General features: G+C 44.3%; 1 protein-coding gene across 1 annotated transcript in view; it reads left to right on the top strand.

Moving 5' to 3' along the window:
* The window catches only part of AXDND1 (axonemal dynein light chain domain containing 1), a 104,808-nt gene extending 90,838 nt beyond the window's left edge, over positions 1-13,970 (top strand). Inside the window, exons 22-26 of the mRNA XM_059412808.1 lie at positions 1,891-1,998; positions 4,273-4,377; positions 9,178-9,260; positions 10,094-10,350; positions 13,743-13,970. Of these exons, the coding sequence (XP_059268791.1) occupies positions 1,891-1,998; positions 4,273-4,377; positions 9,178-9,260; positions 10,094-10,350; positions 13,743-13,816 (627 nt within the window). The 3' untranslated portion in view covers positions 13,817-13,970. The remainder of the gene's footprint in view (positions 1-1,890; positions 1,999-4,272; positions 4,378-9,177; positions 9,261-10,093; positions 10,351-13,742) is intronic.
* Positions 13,971-19,437: the final 5,467 nt, after the last annotated feature.

Below are 19,437 nucleotides of genomic sequence, written 5' to 3'. Positions count from 1 at the left end.
TTCTTTACACCATTTATTAGCTTGCTTATAAGCCAGCTGTCTTATCAATGGCATGGCTGCCTCTACCTCCCAAATATTCGACCAGCTGTTTGCATCAGCCTCGCTACAAAATCAGCATATGCTTCATTTGGTCCTTGTATTACCTCAGACAGCTGACCCTGTGAATCCCCACTGCCTTGAATTGTCTTCCATGCTTTAGTGGCCGCCGCGGTTATTTGCAGATAGACCGCAGGGTTGTATTGTATTTGGGCCTGCTTTCCCATGTACGGTCCTATTCCCATTAATATTTCTAGGTCCCACTGAGGATTTCCAGCCGCTGCATTATGGCGGGCAGTGTCCTGTGAGTATTCTTGCCAGGCTGTTTTCCATACTAGATATTGCCCTCCCGACAAGGTTGTGCGGGCGTTACCCCAGTCTTCAGGGACTAAGTTCATTCCTGCTATGGTCTCCAACAAAGATACCGTAAAGGCTGCCTGAGGGCATTACTGCATGACTGCTTCCTTTAATTGCTTAACTAGTTTAAAATCAAGAGGCTGATGATACCGCTGGTGGTTTTGGTCCTCTGAACCGGAAAGGCAGAGGCCAGGTCATGATCTCTCCAGCTCGAAACCCTGTCACTACCACATGTGGTGCAGCAGCTACAAGCTCCTTGGCACGCCATAGGATTATATGGCGGAGGGGCACTAGGCATCGCTGGAGTCGACAGTTTCAACTGTTCAAACTTGGAGTGCATTTTACGGTCTAACTCCTCCCCTGACATTTCTTCTTCCTCTTCACTAGAACTACCCCCCTCTGAGGCATGAGAAGACCGCTCCTCTTTTACTTCCTCCAATGCCTCTGCTCCCTCTTGTAGAGCTGATTCACGTTTGGGTTTCGGCCCCACCAGGCATCCCCGGACTAAGGTCCATATTGCCAGGGTCCCGGGTGGCAAAGGCGTTTTATTGTCCTGTTTCTTCAAATCCTCCCCTAAGTGGTCCCATTGAGGTATGTTTAGCAAGCCTTCATCTAGGAACCATGGAGCCACCTTTTCCACTGTATTCAAAAAGGCCTGAGCAGTTTTTGCTTTTAGTGAAGTTCCATTGGCTTTCAGCAGGTCTTTTAAAGACTCTTCCAACCGCACTTTAGATACTTCAGATCCCATTATGAACACACAGACAACAGACGCGGACGTTAAAGACACTAACTAACACATTAACCTTTTACACGCATATACTTCAGTCGACCTTTACTCCCCGCTTTACCGCGGAATTCCCACTTTTGAACGTGGCTAATGTCCCCGCTTACCTGCGGACTCTTACTCCCCGCTTTCCTGCGGATTACCTGCAAATTTCCTTTATTTAGTTCAAGGGGGGCCGGCGCCATTTATCGCCCGCGATGCGCAAGAATGACAAGAAGCCCCAGTTCAGATGCATCTTCCCTCTCTTTATTTCCGCAAGTCTACACACTTATATTCGCTTACATGACCAGTCAGCGAGCAGGGTACAGGAGGGAGCGAATCAGGCTGCGCACCTAAACGAACAGCTTTTGCTAGCAACCAATGCTGTTTACCTCCTTTTTGGGCGTTCCGCTTAGTCTCATGAGGCAACTTTTCTTGGCAACTCGCCAGGCGCCATCTTTTAATGGTGGAGGCCTCCCTGACCAGAGGCCTGCCTCCGACACCCCTTCAGATCACTATATTCGTATCTTTTGGGTAAATACCCAGTAGAGCAGTTGTTGTGGTGCAGTTGCTGGGACAGGGGGTATTCTTATTACCCTTTTTGTCCTTATCCCTAGCACAGTGTCCAGTTGCAAGATTAGTGCTCATTAAATACTTCTGAATGAGTAATCAGTATATACTACAAGTTATTAATATACACTAAACTATAATCGTACTATTATTTCATCTCACAGGATTTTTTAAAAGAATTAATTGAACCTGAAATAGACAGCCTTTTTACTTTTGGAGAAGAGGGAGAAGAAAGCATGAAGGATAATTTTCAGATGCAAAAGGAAGAAGAGGTAAGATGATTTCATATTATATTTCCCTTTCCCTTTATATTTTTAAAGAATATAAGTATAAGTACTGAGGTGCCTGGATGGCTTAGTTGGCTAAGTATCCAACCCTTAATGTCAGCTCAGGTCATGGTCTCAGAGTTGTGAGATCAAGGCTCATGTCAGGCTCTGTGCCCAGTGCAGTCTGCTTGAGATTCTTTCTCTCTCCTTCTCCCTCTGCCCCTCCCCTTCACACTCTCTAAATACATACATACATACATACATACGATCTTTAAAAAAAAAAAAGAATATATATAGGTTCTATTGAAGATAGAAATAGGTCATCTGGAATAAACACTTCAGCTCCTTTCCTTTCTTCATAGAGATTTAACTGTATCTGAGACATCCTTATCTCATTATTTTCCAAGGTAGGGGTATCCTTTTCCTTTTCAAAAATTGGTCACTTCCCCAAAAGCCTCATCCACACCTGTACTCCCATTACCTACACAATCTACCTCTCACCCTTATGCTGTTTCTTTGTCCTTGCATTACCAGATTTTTCAAAAGTAATTTAAACTCTATGTTTCCAATTTTTTCTTCTTCTTTTGTTTTTTTAACTAATGGGGCTTGAACTCATGACTCTGAGATGAAAAGCTGAGCTGAGGTCAGGAGTCTGATGCTCAACCATCTCAGCCACCCAGGTGCCCCTGTATCCACTTCAGTTTCCATTCTGGGCAGCTTTCCCCTTCTTCCCAGGCCCGTCTCTGCACCTCCTTTCTCCTAGTCCCGTCTCTACACCTCCTTGGGAATTTGTAGTAATAAAACCCTTTCTCTGCATTTATAATGGTAATGATGATGATAATGATAAAAATGCAATGATAACTACAAATAATTGAGTACCTATCTTGAACTATATGTTCTGCATGTGCTACTTCTTATCTGTACAACACAACTTCAAGGTAAAAATTACTGCCCCATTTTATAAATAAGAAGCTCAGAAAGGTTGACTCTGACTTATCCTAAGTCAGAAAGCTTTCAGTGGTGGAACCAATGTTCAAACCCAGATTGGTCTGGCATAAGAGCCTTTGCTGATTCCTAGGTTGACTACTACTGTCCTTGGCTCTCAGAACTCAAGATGACCAAACACTCTCTAGACTGTTTTAACTTACTAGGAATAGTTTAAATGTTGGCATGATCCCAGGCTGTGACTAGGTCCTCTAGACCCATGATACATGCTAGACAGCAGAAGAAAAATTTTATACAATATCTAAGCCTCTTTTGGCCAGCATTTTCTGTTTATTTCTGGTACAGTGCTTGGGATATAGAAGGCACAAAATAAATGGAAAACAGTGTTATTTGGGCACTAAATTCTGTCATACCTTTTATTTTTTTAATTAAAAAAAATTTTTTTAAAGATTTTATTTACTTATTTGACAGACAGAGGTCACAAGTAGGCAGAGAGGCAGGCAGAGAGAGAGGGGGAAGCAGGCTCCCCGCTGAACAGAGAGCCCGATGCGGGGCTCGATCCCAGGACCCTGGGATCATGACCTGAGCCAAAGGCAGAGGCTTTAACCCACTGAGCCACCCAGGCACCCCTCTCATACCTTTTAAATATGTAATGCATTTCCTCTTTTCTTCCTCTTGTGGCCTTAGTTCTGGCCCTTTCCTTTCTATGTTACAAAGTGGTTTTTTTCTTTTTAATAAGATTTTATTTATTTTTTGACAGAGAGAGAGACAGCGAGAGAGGGAAAACAAGCAGGGGGAGTGGGAGAGGGAGAACAGGCTTCTCACAGAGCAGGGACCCTGATGCAGGGCTCGATGCAGGGCTCGATCCCAGGACCCTGGGATCATGACCTGAGCTGAAGGCAGACCCTTAACTGACTGAGCCACCCACATGCCCCTATGTTACAAAGTCTTGTTTGGTCTCCAGATATCCCTTTCTCTGTAAAAACTTCCCTGGGTGCCTAGGCAGAATTTAGGGCCCTTTTCTGGGTGCACAAATCTTTTGGAACATACCAATCATGCTTACCGTAATTAATTCCTGCTCCATCTCTCCTACTGTGCTGTGAATTCCTAGGGCCTGGAAGACATCCTCTTTGTTTCTTTCACCATTGTCTCCCCTGGTCTCCACTTCCCCATCCCCACTAATTTCTCGGTATTTGCTGTACGCCTTCAAAAATGCTTGTTGAATGACTAACGCAAATGGAAGATTAAAGCTTCAGATATTGCTCCAGGGAACTTGCCACGCCACTGAGTCACATACCAGCTCGCTAACAGGTCCTTTGTGTTTCTATGCCCTAGAAGCCTTCAACATCCAAGGAGGAGGAAAAACTCATTCGAGTAATTGAAAAAGATGAAAATATTTATTCTAAACCTCTATTTGAAGCAAATATATTCTCTTCCTGGGTATGTATCTGAAACCCAAGTAGGAAATTCAAAACCAGAGAAAAAAGCTAAGAAATTTAACATTATGTAAAAATGATATGGATTTAACATAACTTTTAGCTCTAGGAGGGCCAGGAGCTCCTACATAATGCATTTTTCAGATTTTTTTTCTTTCCAGGATCATTTCTGGAAAACTCTTGTTTTTTACCTTAACTTATAAAAAACCTCTCATTCTCTTCTTTGAACCTCATTTTATTTTATTTTATTTTATTTTATTTTTTTTTTAAATTTATTTATTTGACAGAGAGAAATCACAAGTAGATGGAGAGGCAGGCAGAGAGAGAGAGAGAGGGAAGCAGGCTCCCCGCTGAGCAGAGAGCCCGATGCGGGACTCGATCCCAGGACCCCGAGATCATGACCTGAGCCGAAGGCAGCGGCTTAACCCACTGAGCCACCCAGGCGCCCTTTGAACCTCATTTTAAAATTAGCATTTTATTGCCTTCCTTAATTTAACAATATTTTTGTCAAAATTTGACCTATTTTTTAAATGAATTCATTCAGCAGACTTTATTGAGAACTGTGATTAGCATATACCTCTGAACACAAGAATTATTGGGAAATTGGAAAACTTTAGAAACTCAGCAGGAAAACAGATTTAAAATTCTTCCACAGAAAATTGTAGGACTATGGTAGACTTAAGTCAGTTCTAGATTTCAGTTCTAGATTGATATGTCTTTCTGTGAAGGCTGTCATGCCTTGATCCCATTAATCCCCCGAAATGGCATATAGCATTTTGCGTGTATGTTTCTACTGTGCGTGTCCTTGCGGGGGAGGCAGGTACCAGAAATCCATAGACTTAGTCAAATTTCTCAGCCTCAAGGTTAAGAACCACTTGACTATTAGAGATCTGATCCACCTGGGTTGTCAGGGGCATGTGGAGGGGTGGGAGCCAGACCGAGATGGCAGCAGATGACAGTGGGATGACTGAGGCAGAGGTGTGGCCCAGGGGGGAGGCAGATTGCGGGGATATGTGTCCAGGGAGGTTGTTGAAAATAGGCTCCAACTCTTGTAGGAAGAGCTGGGAGAAACCATGTGGAGAGTCAGGGAGGCGCTGCAAACTGGGGTGAGAGCAGCGCCGAGAGGGGTTGCAATCACATTCTCCCCAAGTTACATCTTTTCAACAAGTTTTCCGTATAGTATATTAATCTATCAGTCTTTAAGACTGGGTGAGGCAAGGATGTAAGAGAAAGCAGGGCCGTGAGCCCTGTAAGGAAAAGAGAGATAAAGGGTAGCACTGTTTAACTGTTTAAGCACCGCCCCCGCCCCCGTCCCACCTAAGCCTTCCTGCCTCAGAGTTTCTCCCCTGCTGTGTCACCCAGGCTAGGAGTCAGGGTCAAACCTTCCCAATATCCTCAAGACAGGTAGGAAGCAGGCAGGAAAACAGCCTATAGTCGGGGTGGGGGTTGGGGGGGTGTGGTGCTTGTTTTTGATGGTGGGGGGCTTCTTCTCCAGGACCTTTCCATCTGACATGGTGTGGTGCCATGTGACTAGCTCACCTGAGGCCGATGTGGCCCAGGAAGTCTATCTCCAGGCTCTGGAAGTTTGCTAATGTTGCTACTCTAGATCACTGAAGGTCTTTTTTTTTTTTTTTTGCCAGATAGCCTCTGGTCCTAAGGACATAAATAAGCATTTTGCAGGGATACCAGACCTTTCAGGCGGCAGCAGTCTCTCCTGCTGCTCTAAGAACACAACTCCCAGGAGGCAGTACGTTTGATTAACACTAGGGAGGAAAAGGAAAAAAGAAGGGCTCGGGAAGCAGAAAGCCTGTGGCATGCAGGTGTAACCTGTCATGTCGCTGGGAACTGAGCTGTGAAACTTAGAGAGCTCCAAGAGATAGAGGGGTCCCAGGTGTCTAGCCATAAATGGCTCCAGACCCCTGAGAAGCTACAGACACGAGCATGGAGTTTTCAGTTAGTAACGCCTTCTGCAGGTGACTCCGGATGGGATTTTCTGGGCATTGAGATAAGAAATAGCTCAGCAGGAGAGGTGGTGTGTCACCACCAGCTTGGGCAGACTAGGGGCTTGGCCTCATTCATACCATTATCTGATGCCTGGTGTTCACCATAATCGGGCTGGACCACCCAGTATGCAAAACGCTCCTCAGTTAGCTGGGAGGTAGGACTTTGTGAGGATTCCTGAGGATTGTACTCAAAGCAGACCCCATGTACTTGGTCTGCTGTGCCTGAAATGGTCACACCCAATTTGGCGCTGGGCCCGATTCACTGGTTTTCCCAGTAAGTTGCACCAACTTTGCCGCTGCCCCTCCTGGGAGAAGGCTGCTCTGCCTCAGATTCAGCCCAGTTCAAGAATCTTGCCGCACAGCACCGCTTGGGACCCTCTCTGAGTCACAATCATTCCGACACTGTTGCTGCAGGACAAGCAGCCAGAATTCTCTAACATCTCAGCTGGCTGGAGGGGCCATGGGGTGACTAAATCCACCAGCTTTCCCAGAGGCAATACCAAAAGTACTCAGAGCGACCCTGGCCCCCAGGTGCTGCAGCTTGACCGCAGGAGTAGCATTGCCTACGGCTCAGCGACCCCAACAAACAAGGTGTCTGGAACAGTCTCTCTCAGGCTCTTCTTCACACCATAGATTCCTGCTGCCTGTAAGTGTTCAGTGTGTGAGGGAGATGGGAGAGTTTGCTGGATCACCTGTGAACTGGGGAAGGATGAACAGGGGCCAGACTTGGGGGCATCAGCAGTATTTTTAACATAAGATTAAACTTTCTGCCTTTCCCTCTGTTACTGGGCTGAATGTGGCCCTTAGATGCCTGTGTTTCCCTCTCACCTACCAGAGTACACCAGAGCAGCTACTAATTTACCTATTTAAAACAGCAACAGGGAAAGGCCATTGGAATTGGTCCAAAGCTGATGAGGGGCTTTGTCAGTGCTTGGATCCCAAGGAGCTGGGCCTGGAGCCAGATCTTCCCTGAGATAGACCCAAACCAGAGATACTGTACAGTCGGAAGCCCATAAGTAGAGTCAAACATGAGGAAGACCAGGTCAAAAAGGCCAAAGACAGAATGGGAGTCAGAGACCGCGTGCAAAGCTACAGCAGATTGGCACAAACAAGAGGGGGGCTGAGGCAGGTACTGCCAAGAGCCATGAGGCCAGTGTTAACCATCACCAGCCCACTGTTGACCCGAAGCCTTACAGAGAACATAAACAGTGAATGAACACACATTCTGTATGTTCTATGTGTTATATGCTATATTCTTACAGTGAAGTAAGGTAGAAGAAAGGAAATGTTATTAAGAAAATCATAAGGAAGAGAAAATACGTTATAGTAGCAGACTGTAAAAAAATCCAGGTACAAGTGGACCCGCATAGTCCAGACCCACGCAGCTCCAGGGCACACTGCTTGTATCTTGAGTGAATGTGGAGTCTGAAGGATCACATGTACAGAGTACAGTCCTGCCTTACTCTGGTTCCCACCGATCAAGTTGTTTCATACAGTTAGAAACCATGCATGGAATTCCAGTTCTAGAAGCCTCTGCTCTGAAAACCATTCATCTGGGCTCAAAGAACAGCTGTTAGTGGCATGTGTGGGTCCAGGCTGGACAGTGATCACCATTTACTTCTCAAACGTACTACCCAAGGAAAGGGAGCAAAACAGAAAGAGGAGAATAGGTGACTGGGAAAATAAGAGAGTAGAAGAGTGAGAGTAAAAGTGAACATGTTTAACATTGTTTCTTTTCTCTGGTTTTCCTTTAGAAAAAGCTAGCAAGGTACGCTGGGATGTGTGGTGGAGAAGGAAGAGGCCTCGATGAGGGGTTTGCTTTACCCCACTAGATCCTTCTGTGAGGATGGCAGGCTGCCTACCCTCTTCCGTCTCCCTTTCCATCTGTAATGTGGGGCTTACCTTTTACGTGACTCAGGCTGGGAAGCATGGATAAATGAGATTTTAAACACAGTTCTGGGCAAAAAGGGCTGAAGGGGACTCAGAGTTTCAGGCTTCCAGTGATGGAATGAATAAGTTCATGGGGATGAAGGTAGGGCATAGGGAATATAGCCAGTGACACAAGTAGCACTCTGTGGTGACAGGCGGTAGCTACACCTGTGGTGGCTCAGCATAATGTTGAGATTTGTCCAGTTAGCCTGCTGTACGCCTGAAAGTAATGAAGCATCATGTGTCAACAATACTTCAGTTAACAAAGAAGTGCACAGTTCTGGGAAAATGGTAAAATATTTATTTTTAAATATGCTTATAATTTTGGTTTTCTAAATACCTTCTTTTACCTTCCTCTTATTTTGTTTCCTGGAATGTATTCGGAGTCAAAATAAATGAAAGAGGTGTTTTTTTCCTTCATATTTTCCCTGTCTTGATATTTATGAAGTTCCCTAAGGAACTGAAAGATCCGACTGGATTTTTGCGATGTTAAGAGCTTAATGAGGTGAGTTAATAAGAATAGAGTTAATCTCTTTGATCATTAACTTGATTTATTACAGGAGCATGTTTACCCTTCTCTTTATTGCCCTTTCTTCCTTGTTTCTTTTTGTTGATATTATTTTCCCTGCATTTTTTATAATTCTAATTAAATTTTATCCACCTGTAGCATGAATAATTTGGAAGCCGGTATGCTATGTGCCACAGGTAGTCCCTATTCTTTTTCGGTGTTAAGATTGTGCTTAATCATCTACTATATAAATATGGACAGTAGAAAAAATATTCTGGAAGATTTGGTCCAGAACATCCCGAAGAAGTAGAGTATTAACTGTTGGGACTCTCAGTTCATTCATACTACACATTTCCTTTGTCAGAGAGAATCAGCGAAGCAAGGCACATTGGCCCCAAAGTATCTCGAAGCAATGGCTATCATTGAACGCACACAGGAGAAGTTACTGTGAGTATGAGGCACCACAAGGGTAATTACAAAGATTGTTGGCCAGGAGGTGTTGCTGAGAAATCCACACCTCTCGATTTACCTTTGTTTCTTCTGCTTCTTTTATCCTTATTAGTGGGATCAGTACCTCCAGATCTTCTGCTGGAGGCAATGAATTCTACTGTTCTTGTAGACACCATCCTCACCCACAGTGGAGGTGGAGGAAGTGGAATATGTGTAGGTGGGGAATAGGGTGTTAGGAGTGATCCATCCAGTCTGTTTCTAAGAGATGAGCTCGAGATGGGAATGAAACTGGGAGACACTACTCTGCAAGAAAGAGTGCTATATATGCCGAAGAATAGGAAGGGCGGTATAGTAAAGATGGTCGAGAATGCCGAGAGAAGAGCATAGCCATGTGACATAGACCATGTGCTCGAGGAAGTAAGAAGCGCATTTCAAATTAGTTTTCTTGACTGTAAAATCTGGTTTTAGAGGTGTTGGCAAAGAAGGGAAACTATTGGATTTAGTTTGTTGGATCACATCAATGAAGAGAAGCCAAAATTAGCTCCTGGAAAAGGGGTTCTTTGGCTATTGATGGATCCAAATACCCACAAGTCAGGTTTCACTAAGAGCTGATAAATACATTGCATTCTTAAATCACAGCATGACTGCCATGCTGACATTACCACCCAGTTCTTGCTTAAGGATTGATGCTGCTGCCTCCCTTATGTGTACCTTTCAGATGCAGTAAGCTAATTCTACTGCCTCTTCTCAACAATGAGTTCCTGTATGTGAAAGATACTTTTTCAAACCTTTCCATTTTGTTGTGTTTCTCTGGACTCTGTTCCCATCAGAGAGGTTGAAAGCAGAGCCAGACAAGCAGAGGAAAAGTTTGATGATGTAAATGAGAAACTTCATTATGCCCTTATAAGAAATAAAGACCTGGAGAGAGAATTAGAGACTATTTTGACGAGTTCTAGACAGAAGGAGTTTGAAGGAAGGGAAGAAGAAAATGAAGGAGAAAGAGAAGACAGAGAAGATGAAGAAGATGATGACGACGATGATGAAGAAATCAAGCCAATAGAACATTCGCCAAAATCTCTAAAGAGAGGTGAGGCTTGCTTTCTCATTTTGCTTCATTTAGGTTATATTCATGAAACAAAACATGTTTTGGTAGCAAATATCTTAGAAGAATATTAATATCCTTAGTACTGATTTACTGGTTCATATTTTTCATAGGAATACACATACATTTAACTGTATAACTATCTTATTCAGGCAATTCACAAAAAGAAAACAAAATGACTGACAATTGTAGACTAAGAAACTAACATAAGATACAAATTTAGCCTCTAAAACTAGCAAATATTTTTATTTTATTTTATTTTTTGAAATTATGTATTTATTTGACAGACAGAGATCACAAGTAGGCAGAGAGGCAGGCAGAAAGAGAGGAGGAAGCAGGCTCCCCACAGAGCAGAGAGCCTGATGTGGGGCTCAATCCCAGGACCCTGGGATCATGACCTGAGCCGAAGGCAGAGGCTTTAACCCACTGAGCCACCCAGATGCACCTAGCAAAGATTTTTAAAAACAAAAGAATGTAATGCTAGTTAGAAGGGGAAAACTGTTTTATAGATAATACTTGTGGGTGGATGGTATATAACTTTTTCAGGTAATAATTTGAGCATATGTATAGATATCCCTTAAATACATGCATCTACTTTGACCTTTGACCTAATACTTTTACTCTTGATGATCTAGTCCAAGGAAATAATCCTAAATATAGAAAAAAAGATTAATGCACAAAAATGTACGATGTATCATTGTATATAATAGAAGCCACCTACCTCTCCAATCATGGAAGAAAGGTTAAATAAATTATATTATACTAATATACTTGAATATTATACCACTATTAAAATGGTTTATAATGACATGGAAATTTTTTAAAAAGATTTTATTTATTTGAGAGAAAGAGAGAGCAGAAGCAGGGTGATGGGCAAAGGGAGAAGCAGATGCCCTGCTGAACAGGGAGCCTGATGTGGGTCTTAATCCCAGAAAACCAGGATCATGACCTGAGCTGAAGGTAGACGATTCATCAACTGAGACACCCACGTGCCCCAAGGAATTCTTTTTTAAAATTTATCTTAGGGAGAGAGAGAGACAGACAGAGAGACAGAGAGACAAAGAGAAATGAGAATGAGCAGAGGGGTGGAGGAGAGAGAAACCCAAGCAGATTCCACGCTGAGCACAGAGCCTGATGCAGGGCTTGATCTAACGACCCTGAGATCGCAGCCTGAGCTGAAACCAAGAGTCAGATGCTTAAATGACTGTGCCACCTAGGTGCCCCGGAAATTCTTATGTGTAAATATCAAATGCAAGAAAACATACTTTTTTAAAGCTAGAAAAAAGACCAGAAGAAAATTGTATCCAAATATTGATAGACAACGTCTCTGGTTGATGGAGGTTTGTGGGGAATTTTGACTTTGGTTTTTGGTACTTGTTTGATTTTCTATGAAAATAATCACCATTATTCTATGGGAAAACGAATTTAACTCTTTACTTTCTTATCTCTAATTAGTGCAATAACCTGCTTTTGGGCAGTTCTCAGTATCCCCAGGATTGGAGGCTGGTTTTTTTTATATTTGCTCTCACCTTCACCCTTTAGTGTGTTCCCAGGACAACTCCTGATGGAAGGGATAGGACAGGGAGAATAGCGACTTCTGTTTCTCTGTCACCCCAGTCTTCACCTATGCCCCCAGCCAAAGCGGTCGCTAAGCCAGCGCCCTACGGCCAAAGTGCATTTTCTCTCCTGTTACCTCTCAATGGGTAAGATGCTAATTATTCCAAGTATGACAATCCTTTGAATTTATGTGAGATAGTTTTCATGGCTTAAAATATTTTCACCTTACACTGTGTAATTTTATCCTGATAATTTGAAAACTAGGCTTTTTCCAGATTACAGAAAAATAAATATGCAAACCATGCAAAAGTAACCATGTTAAACTGGAGAGGTTACCTCAGTATGGAATGAGTGATGTTATCTTTGTCCATTTCCATAAAGATCTTGGGGATGAGGTTAAATCCAGAATGGAAAGTATTAAAAATTTTAAGCAGAGGAAAACTATATGCATTAGTCACCATCCTATAAACAATTACCTACACAAACATAGCAACCTTTCACCTTCCTTCCAAATATTCCTTCAGAGTCATTGCCGGGGGTGGTGGTGCTCAGAGGTGAAGGAGAGGCTCTGCAAACCTTAGGGGAATCGGCTCCTTGGTCAGGCCCTTCCCATGCCATGCAGGAGACCTGAACGTTTTCTCCAGAAAATCTAGAAGTTGGACATTCCTTAGGGGCAGACGCACCACCCCCACCCTGAGCAATGTGAGTCTCCTGTGGCACATGCAGCCTCATACGTGTGCGACTTCCAGCACGAGATCACATTTCCCTCGAGAGCTGTGCGGTGAAGAACGGACAGTTACGTACAGTGAAGGAGAGAGGCTTGTACATGCTGGGCAAGGGGAAGATCTGGACAGAGCAGAAGACATAATTTGTTTTGTTTTTGTGTCAGTTTTTAATAATTAGCAAATCACTGTGCTCTGAGCTGTGAATGAAGACAGGGATCCAGAGAGATGTTTAGGAAGATGAGTAGTGGCTTAGACTCTGATCTCGGTGAAGCCTGCAGTTAGGAGCTAAGAGCAGGGAGAGACACTAAGAGCAAGACAAGGGTGTGAACAAGATGACCGTATGTGGGATGGAGATGGAGACAGCCAGTCAGAAGGATTTAAAGTGAGAAGCTTGGTGTCATGGAGCAGCTGGGGAAAGCTGGCTTATGGCTGGAGACCTCCTGCCCCCATCCCCAGGGCCGGGCCTGAGTCAGGTCTGTGCACGGGAGACTGGAGAGAGGGACCAGGAGACAAAACAGGAGTGCAGAATGGGTGTGGGAGGATGTTGGATACTAGCTCTCTTTGAAATTTTTTTCCGCCAAGTTTGGGATATCTATAGAAGGAAGGCGGCAGTGTTCTTTCTGTTTCTTTATTCTCCTTGACCACATAGCCCTCTTTCCCAGGACCCAGAACTCAGGTAACTAACTAACTAACTACACTTTAAATTTAGGAAAATATGGGGCACCTGGGTGGCTCAGTGGGTTAAGCCTCTGCCTTCTGCTCAGGTCATGATCCCAGAATCCTGGGATCAAGCCCCGCATCGGGCTCTCTGCTCAGCAGGGAGTCTGCTTCCCCCCTCTCTCTCTGCCTGCCTCTCTGCCTACTTGTGATCTCTGTCTGTCAAAAAAATAAAATAAAATCTTTTTTAAAAATTGGGGAAAATGCATTCTGAATCCCAGTAACCAACATAGAGTCAAATTTTGCACACACTGCCTGTTTGTAGCTTGGGAGTTACTCAGGCAGAATGGAATTTTAAGAACACTTTTTAAAGTTAAAAGTCCTTAGTAAATATTAGATCTTGTTACTACAATACTCCGATTGTTTTTGTCTTTTCAGAGGTACAACGTAAGGAAGGTCCTCTCAACCCTAAACCCAGAGCTCGGACTAAATCCAAGACCAAGTCCAAGTAGCATCCTTTGGGCGCTGGGCTTCAGCAGGGCTCCCCTCACTGACCTCTGTGAGCTACTGAGCTGACTGTGGCTCAGCTGGAGGGACTCCCTGTGCAACAGCTACTAGAAAAGTCACGACGTATAATGCAAGAATATTTTCTCTTTGAACGTCACAGTGAAGGCTGTAGGGAATAAGTGTGTTAGTTTATCTCCCAGATTAAAAATGGCTTGTTCAAAAATTTGCTGGCCTCTTCAAATGATTTCCTAACAGAGGTCTGTGGAAAGGGTCAGTTTCTGTCAAGAAAATAATGCTTTTTGAAGACTCTGAACTCTTGCAGAGAGGAGTGGCAAATACAAAGGATTATTTTTTACAGTTTAAAAGAGAGGAGCCTGATAATGTTCTTGGGTTTGGGCAGCATTTTCAGACTTCTTGTGATTTCAGGCATGTTTATGATTTGATTTTCACAATAACCCTACAAAGAAGATGGGGGGAGATGCTGTTATTATCGCCATTTCTCAGATGAACTGAGTCCCGCCCCCTCCCCCACAAATGGTTATAAGACTCCCTAAGGTCACAGAACTGATGGCTGTTGGAGCCCACTGCTTACTGGACCTGTGTCTGGATGTTTGACAGTGGTGATGGGTTACCGGGCCACTGTTCAGATGGTTTCCTTCACAGGGTGAGGACGGAAGATTGTACTGAAATTTAAGAATGCTGTTGAAGATTCACCCAGAATCGCCATTTTTTGCTTTGATTGCTTCACTTGTCTGCTCTGTTCATGACCCCGGATCCATCGAGGCATTAGAGATGGACTAACCGGCAAAAATAAGTTGCGAGTGACAAGTGGACATTTGGGGCCGGCACTTGGCAAGGACTCCTTCTCTACTGCTCCCGGGGCACTTGGATTTCCTCTGATTTCTGGGTCCAAACACCTAGGCGCCTGCTTTGACTCCACATATTTGGTGTTCTTTTGAATTTATCTCCTGGAATTTTAGACCCTTGCCTGTTGCCTAAGCCTCAGAAACCCTGTGACCCGGAGTCCCCAGCCATTTTCAGCTCAGTCCCGGGCCAGGCCTACCTTGACCATCATCGAAGTGTAGTGTAGAATGTAGTGTAGGATGTAGTGTAGGGGTTAAAAAAAATGCATGGGTTCTGTCCACCTCAGCCCACTGGATGACTCTTGAAGTCTGAGGGAGGAAAACATGACTTCAGATAGTCGGCTGTGCTCGTGGCTCCGCTGAAAGCTGGAACTGACACTGTGAGCTCACGCTTACAGTCCTTGCTTTCTGCTTTCCCAAAGAGATTCTTAGGTGATTCTAGCAAATTTGGAGGCTTTTTGGTTGGCCTTCTGAATACTTCTTTTTTTTTTTTTTTTTAAGATTTTTTTTGTTTTTTAGAGAGAGCGCATGAGCAGGGAGAGCAGTGGGCAGAGCAGGCAGAGGGAGAAGCAGGCTCCCCACGGAGCAAAGAGCCTGATTCACCAAACTAGAACACAGTGTGGGCAAAGGAAATGCCCAGAAGAAAATGAGGGTGGTGGTAAGAGGGCATCACAGATGTTAGGTTTTAAAAAGCAGGGTGCTACAGGAAAGGTGTCTATGCCGGTGCCCCTGAAAATTCGCTCAGGCAGCTCTGCTTTCCCAAGCAGCTGATGGGTGGGAAGGTTGAGCTAGTCCTCCAGACCTTGCCACACCTTCTCAGAGGGACCCTGCGCCAGGCTCCCAGACAGAGTGGAGGGAGGGGCACTTGGCGCACATGGCTGGTGTCTGGGTTGCCAGGGGAGGCTGTCCTGCTTGTGCAAGGGGAGACCAGCAACTCTGCTCAGATGTCCAGAAAGAGGCGCACAGCTCAAGGAACAGCACATCTATAAAACAAATGCTTGAAATAGTGAGGTGGGATTCTAACACAAGAGACCCCTGTGCCAGTTCTTAACCTGGTTCTGTCCAAGAGCAAGCCCCCTGGGGGCCGGAGCTGCTGGCCCTCAGGGCAACCATGGGAGCATGGGGAGCCCTGTGGAGGGGCCAGACTTCCATCCGGATCCAGCTGGATCACTGCCATTGAGGGCTACTAGTTTTAACATTAACAGTCATTTCCTGAGGATTTACTTCGTGTAAGCTCTGTACTAAGCGCTTCGTATGTTCTCTCATTCAATCACCACAACTCTGTGATGTGGGTTATACTTTTATCCCCATTGCTGCCTGGACAAGTAGCACGGTTACGGTTACACATCTCGTGAGTCTGGAGTGAGTGGTGTCCAGCAGCAGGGCCCAAGTTCGCAGTTAGAGTGCTCTCTTGCCTCTCCCAGTCAGAAAAAGCTGGATGTGCAGTTGATAACCCCTCTTTTTAAAGGATCTGATTTCCGTATCCTTTACTTATTGCTCTGCTCAGCCAACCACTGAGTAACTGCACGAGCACACAAGCCAAAATTCTAGACACACCAGAACTTCACAGACCCAGAAGACTCTGCCAAAGAACACTGGAGCCACCAGGAAGAATCTAATAAGGAGGATTGTACCTCCTCAGCCATCCTGACCTGGTCCTCAGAGAGACCGGATGCAGATGCATAGACTGGGCCTCCCTGATTTAGGGGAGTCCAGACGCTAGGGCTCCAGGGCCACGCTGATTCTCCTGGGGAGCCAGGGTGGGCCTTGAAGTTTCTAACGAGGGCCTGCAAAGCCTCCTTCGAGCTGACCTCTTTCTGGTGAGCTGGAGTGCCATCGACCTGCAGGCTGCCAGCCACTCAGTCACGTGCCTGCAGGGCAAATGCAGGTCTGGACAGACCTAAGAGTCCCTGCCCATTGCCAAGTGCCCTGGAACACCACCGTCACAGAATCTGTCAATCATGCCACTCTCACGGCCATGTCATTTTGGTCATGGTGGACTCCAGCTCCAAACTGAAACACCTTCTCTCCTTTTATCATCTTACTCCCTCCCATACACTCCAACTCCAGTGTCACCCCAGAATTCCTGTGTTGAAATCCTAACCTCCAAGGTGATGGTCTGAGGAAGTGGGGCCTTAAGCAGGTGATAGGTCATGAGGGTGAAGCCCTCATGAATGGGACAAGTGCCCTTTTACAAAAGACCACAGAGAGCTCCCCCCACTTGTGCCATGTGGGGACACAGTGAGAAGACACCTCTCAGAACCAGACCTTGGGCCAATACTAGATGCCAGATCTTTTGGTATCTTGGACGTCTGAGCCCCAACTGAGGAAGTTCTGTTTTTCGTGAGCCAACTTATGGTAGTCTGTTAGAGCAGCCTGAACTGACTAAGGCACCACTGCTCCATTAATATTAAATTTCTAGAGAAAAACTTCCCCAGTACATATCTTAGTCTTGTATTATACTGTCCAACTTGTCCTCCACCTGTCATTTCAAGGTCAGTAACCAGCCAGAAGGCAGCACCTGGATGTCAAGAGGAGACTGCTGCTGGGACCTTGCAGACAGCACTGTCAGCTTGCTAGTCTCTGAAGAACGTCCCTTGACCATTCACAGCTTCATACAACTTATTTCCCATCCATCAAGCACTCCCATGCCAATGGTCACTTAATAGCTGAAGATATCACAGGCTGCTTGAGCAGACCTGGAAGGAGCCTTTTGGCAAGCTAATGAGTAATTTAAATGTTGACTGAGCCAGACAGCAGAGGAAACCAGCTAGTGGGTGATACCCAGACCTGTAGTTAAATCTGCCTTTGACAAAAAGAGTCATGCTACAAGGAATTCTTAAGGGTCTTAAAAGCCATTATCATTACCTTATTATAATTATATTATATATAATATAATTATATTATTATCATTACCTTATTATAATTATTCTGTTCCTAGCTCTTGCTATGCCCAAATCAGCATGACCCTACCTCCTCCTCCATTATTTATGACAACATCTGCCAACCTGAGATCAGGAGCCATCTCTATGGGGTAAAAACTGACCAAAAACCCTCAATGCCATCTTAACTCCAATAACCAGTACATTGGGATGGGTGTGGGCCAACACAGTGGTCATGAGAAGTACTTCCCACTTCAGGGATGCTCTAACTGGTCCTTTAAATGGGCTGGGTCGTCAATGACTGTGCCCTGGCTGGTCCACAAAAGCAAACTGCAAACCCTAATCTGTTAGATATTGTAGGAAATCACCCAGGAATTTCCCCCATCTCTCAAATCCTATCTATTGCTCCCTCCTCAGTGCTTGATTTCCTCTCTGTTACCATATTTTTGGCAGATTTTGGCACCTGTTTTTGGCTTACTTGGATTTGACACCCTTTTGGATTCCATGTTTTGTATTTTGGCACTTCTGCGTGGTTTAAAACTTTGCCTGCCCCTTTGGCTTCACAATCTCCCATTGCCTCCAGCCAACACTAATCAGTCTATGCCTTTCCGTGCTGCTACTCTCCCACAAGCAACTATGGTTCTTGGGAGTAGGGAGGGAAACTTCTTTTAAGAGGGTCTGGAAATATTGTTCAGAGCTGGCTGAAATAGTTTTTTGGAACAAAATTCAAAGTTATCATTTCAGTACATAATAACCATAGAAACTGATTGTTAAATGAATTGGGCATGATTGTATGCATATGTAGGGTTTGAAATCATCTAACATAATCTTGGGAAGATGTGTTGCTTGCCAATGCCCTTGGGCTTGCAGGCATGGGCTAGAGTGTGTGGTTTTCCCAGGTGTGGATGGAGGCGAGGGGAAGGCTTAGAGGTGTATGACAGAGACAATCCTAGGACGGTATCATTATATACTGATATGTTATCATGTACCGTGAGGGAGTTTTTGGTCTTTTGTTGTTGGAAAACAGAAGGAATGGCAGGGCAGAAATGTGAAAGTGATCAAGAGAGAGAACAGGAAAGGCAAAGAAAGCATCCTTATCTTGGGCCCTGATTTTTGTCACTAAAACATAGTGGGAAACCAGACTTTCCTCAATAGACATAATGTTATAAAAGTTTCTAGGTCCATTCCTGGGAGCTCAGAATACATTTTCTCTCTGAAATAATGCTCTACAAGGGTTTTATGAGTTAACATTAATAAAACAAAAACTCTTTACAGGTGTGTTTATGTAAAATGTTCTAAGTTCTCACTTAGGGGTAGCAGGAACACATCATTAATATAAAATACTAACCTTGGATAACCTGAAGAGTAAAAAGGTACAACCACCAGATAATTACCCCTATTTCTCTCTGTTCTAGCTACATGGAAATTTTAATTATAAGTCCTGTTTTACTAACACACAGGATTTTAGTAATATTTTTGGAATGTTAGTAAGATTTTATAAATTATTGATTTTTTAAAAGTCTATAGAGGATTTGCTACCTCGGGATGCTTTCTCATTTATTTGGCTAATTTTTTTTCTGTAGAATCATATTTTTATTTTTTAACTAACGTATAATGTATTATTTGTTTCAGGGGTATAGTTCTGTGAATCGTCAAAATCTTACACAATTCACAGCACTCACCATAGCACATACCCTCCCCAGTGTCCATCACCCAGCCACCCCATCCCTCCCCACCCTACCCCTCAGCAACCCTCAGTTTGCTTCCTGAAATTAAGAGTCTCTTATGGTTTGTCTCCCTCCTGGTTTCATCTTGTTTCATTTTTCCCTCCCTTTCCCCCCAGGATCCCTGTCCTGCCTCTTAAATTCCTCATGTCAGAGA

This window comes from Mustela nigripes, chromosome 10 (assembly GCF_022355385.1).
Source record: "Mustela nigripes isolate SB6536 chromosome 10, MUSNIG.SB6536, whole genome shotgun sequence".
Classification (NCBI taxonomy): domain Eukaryota; kingdom Metazoa; phylum Chordata; class Mammalia; order Carnivora; family Mustelidae; genus Mustela; species Mustela nigripes.
Note: the sequence above shows the minus strand (reverse complement) of the source record. Positions and strands in the feature narration are given on the sequence as shown.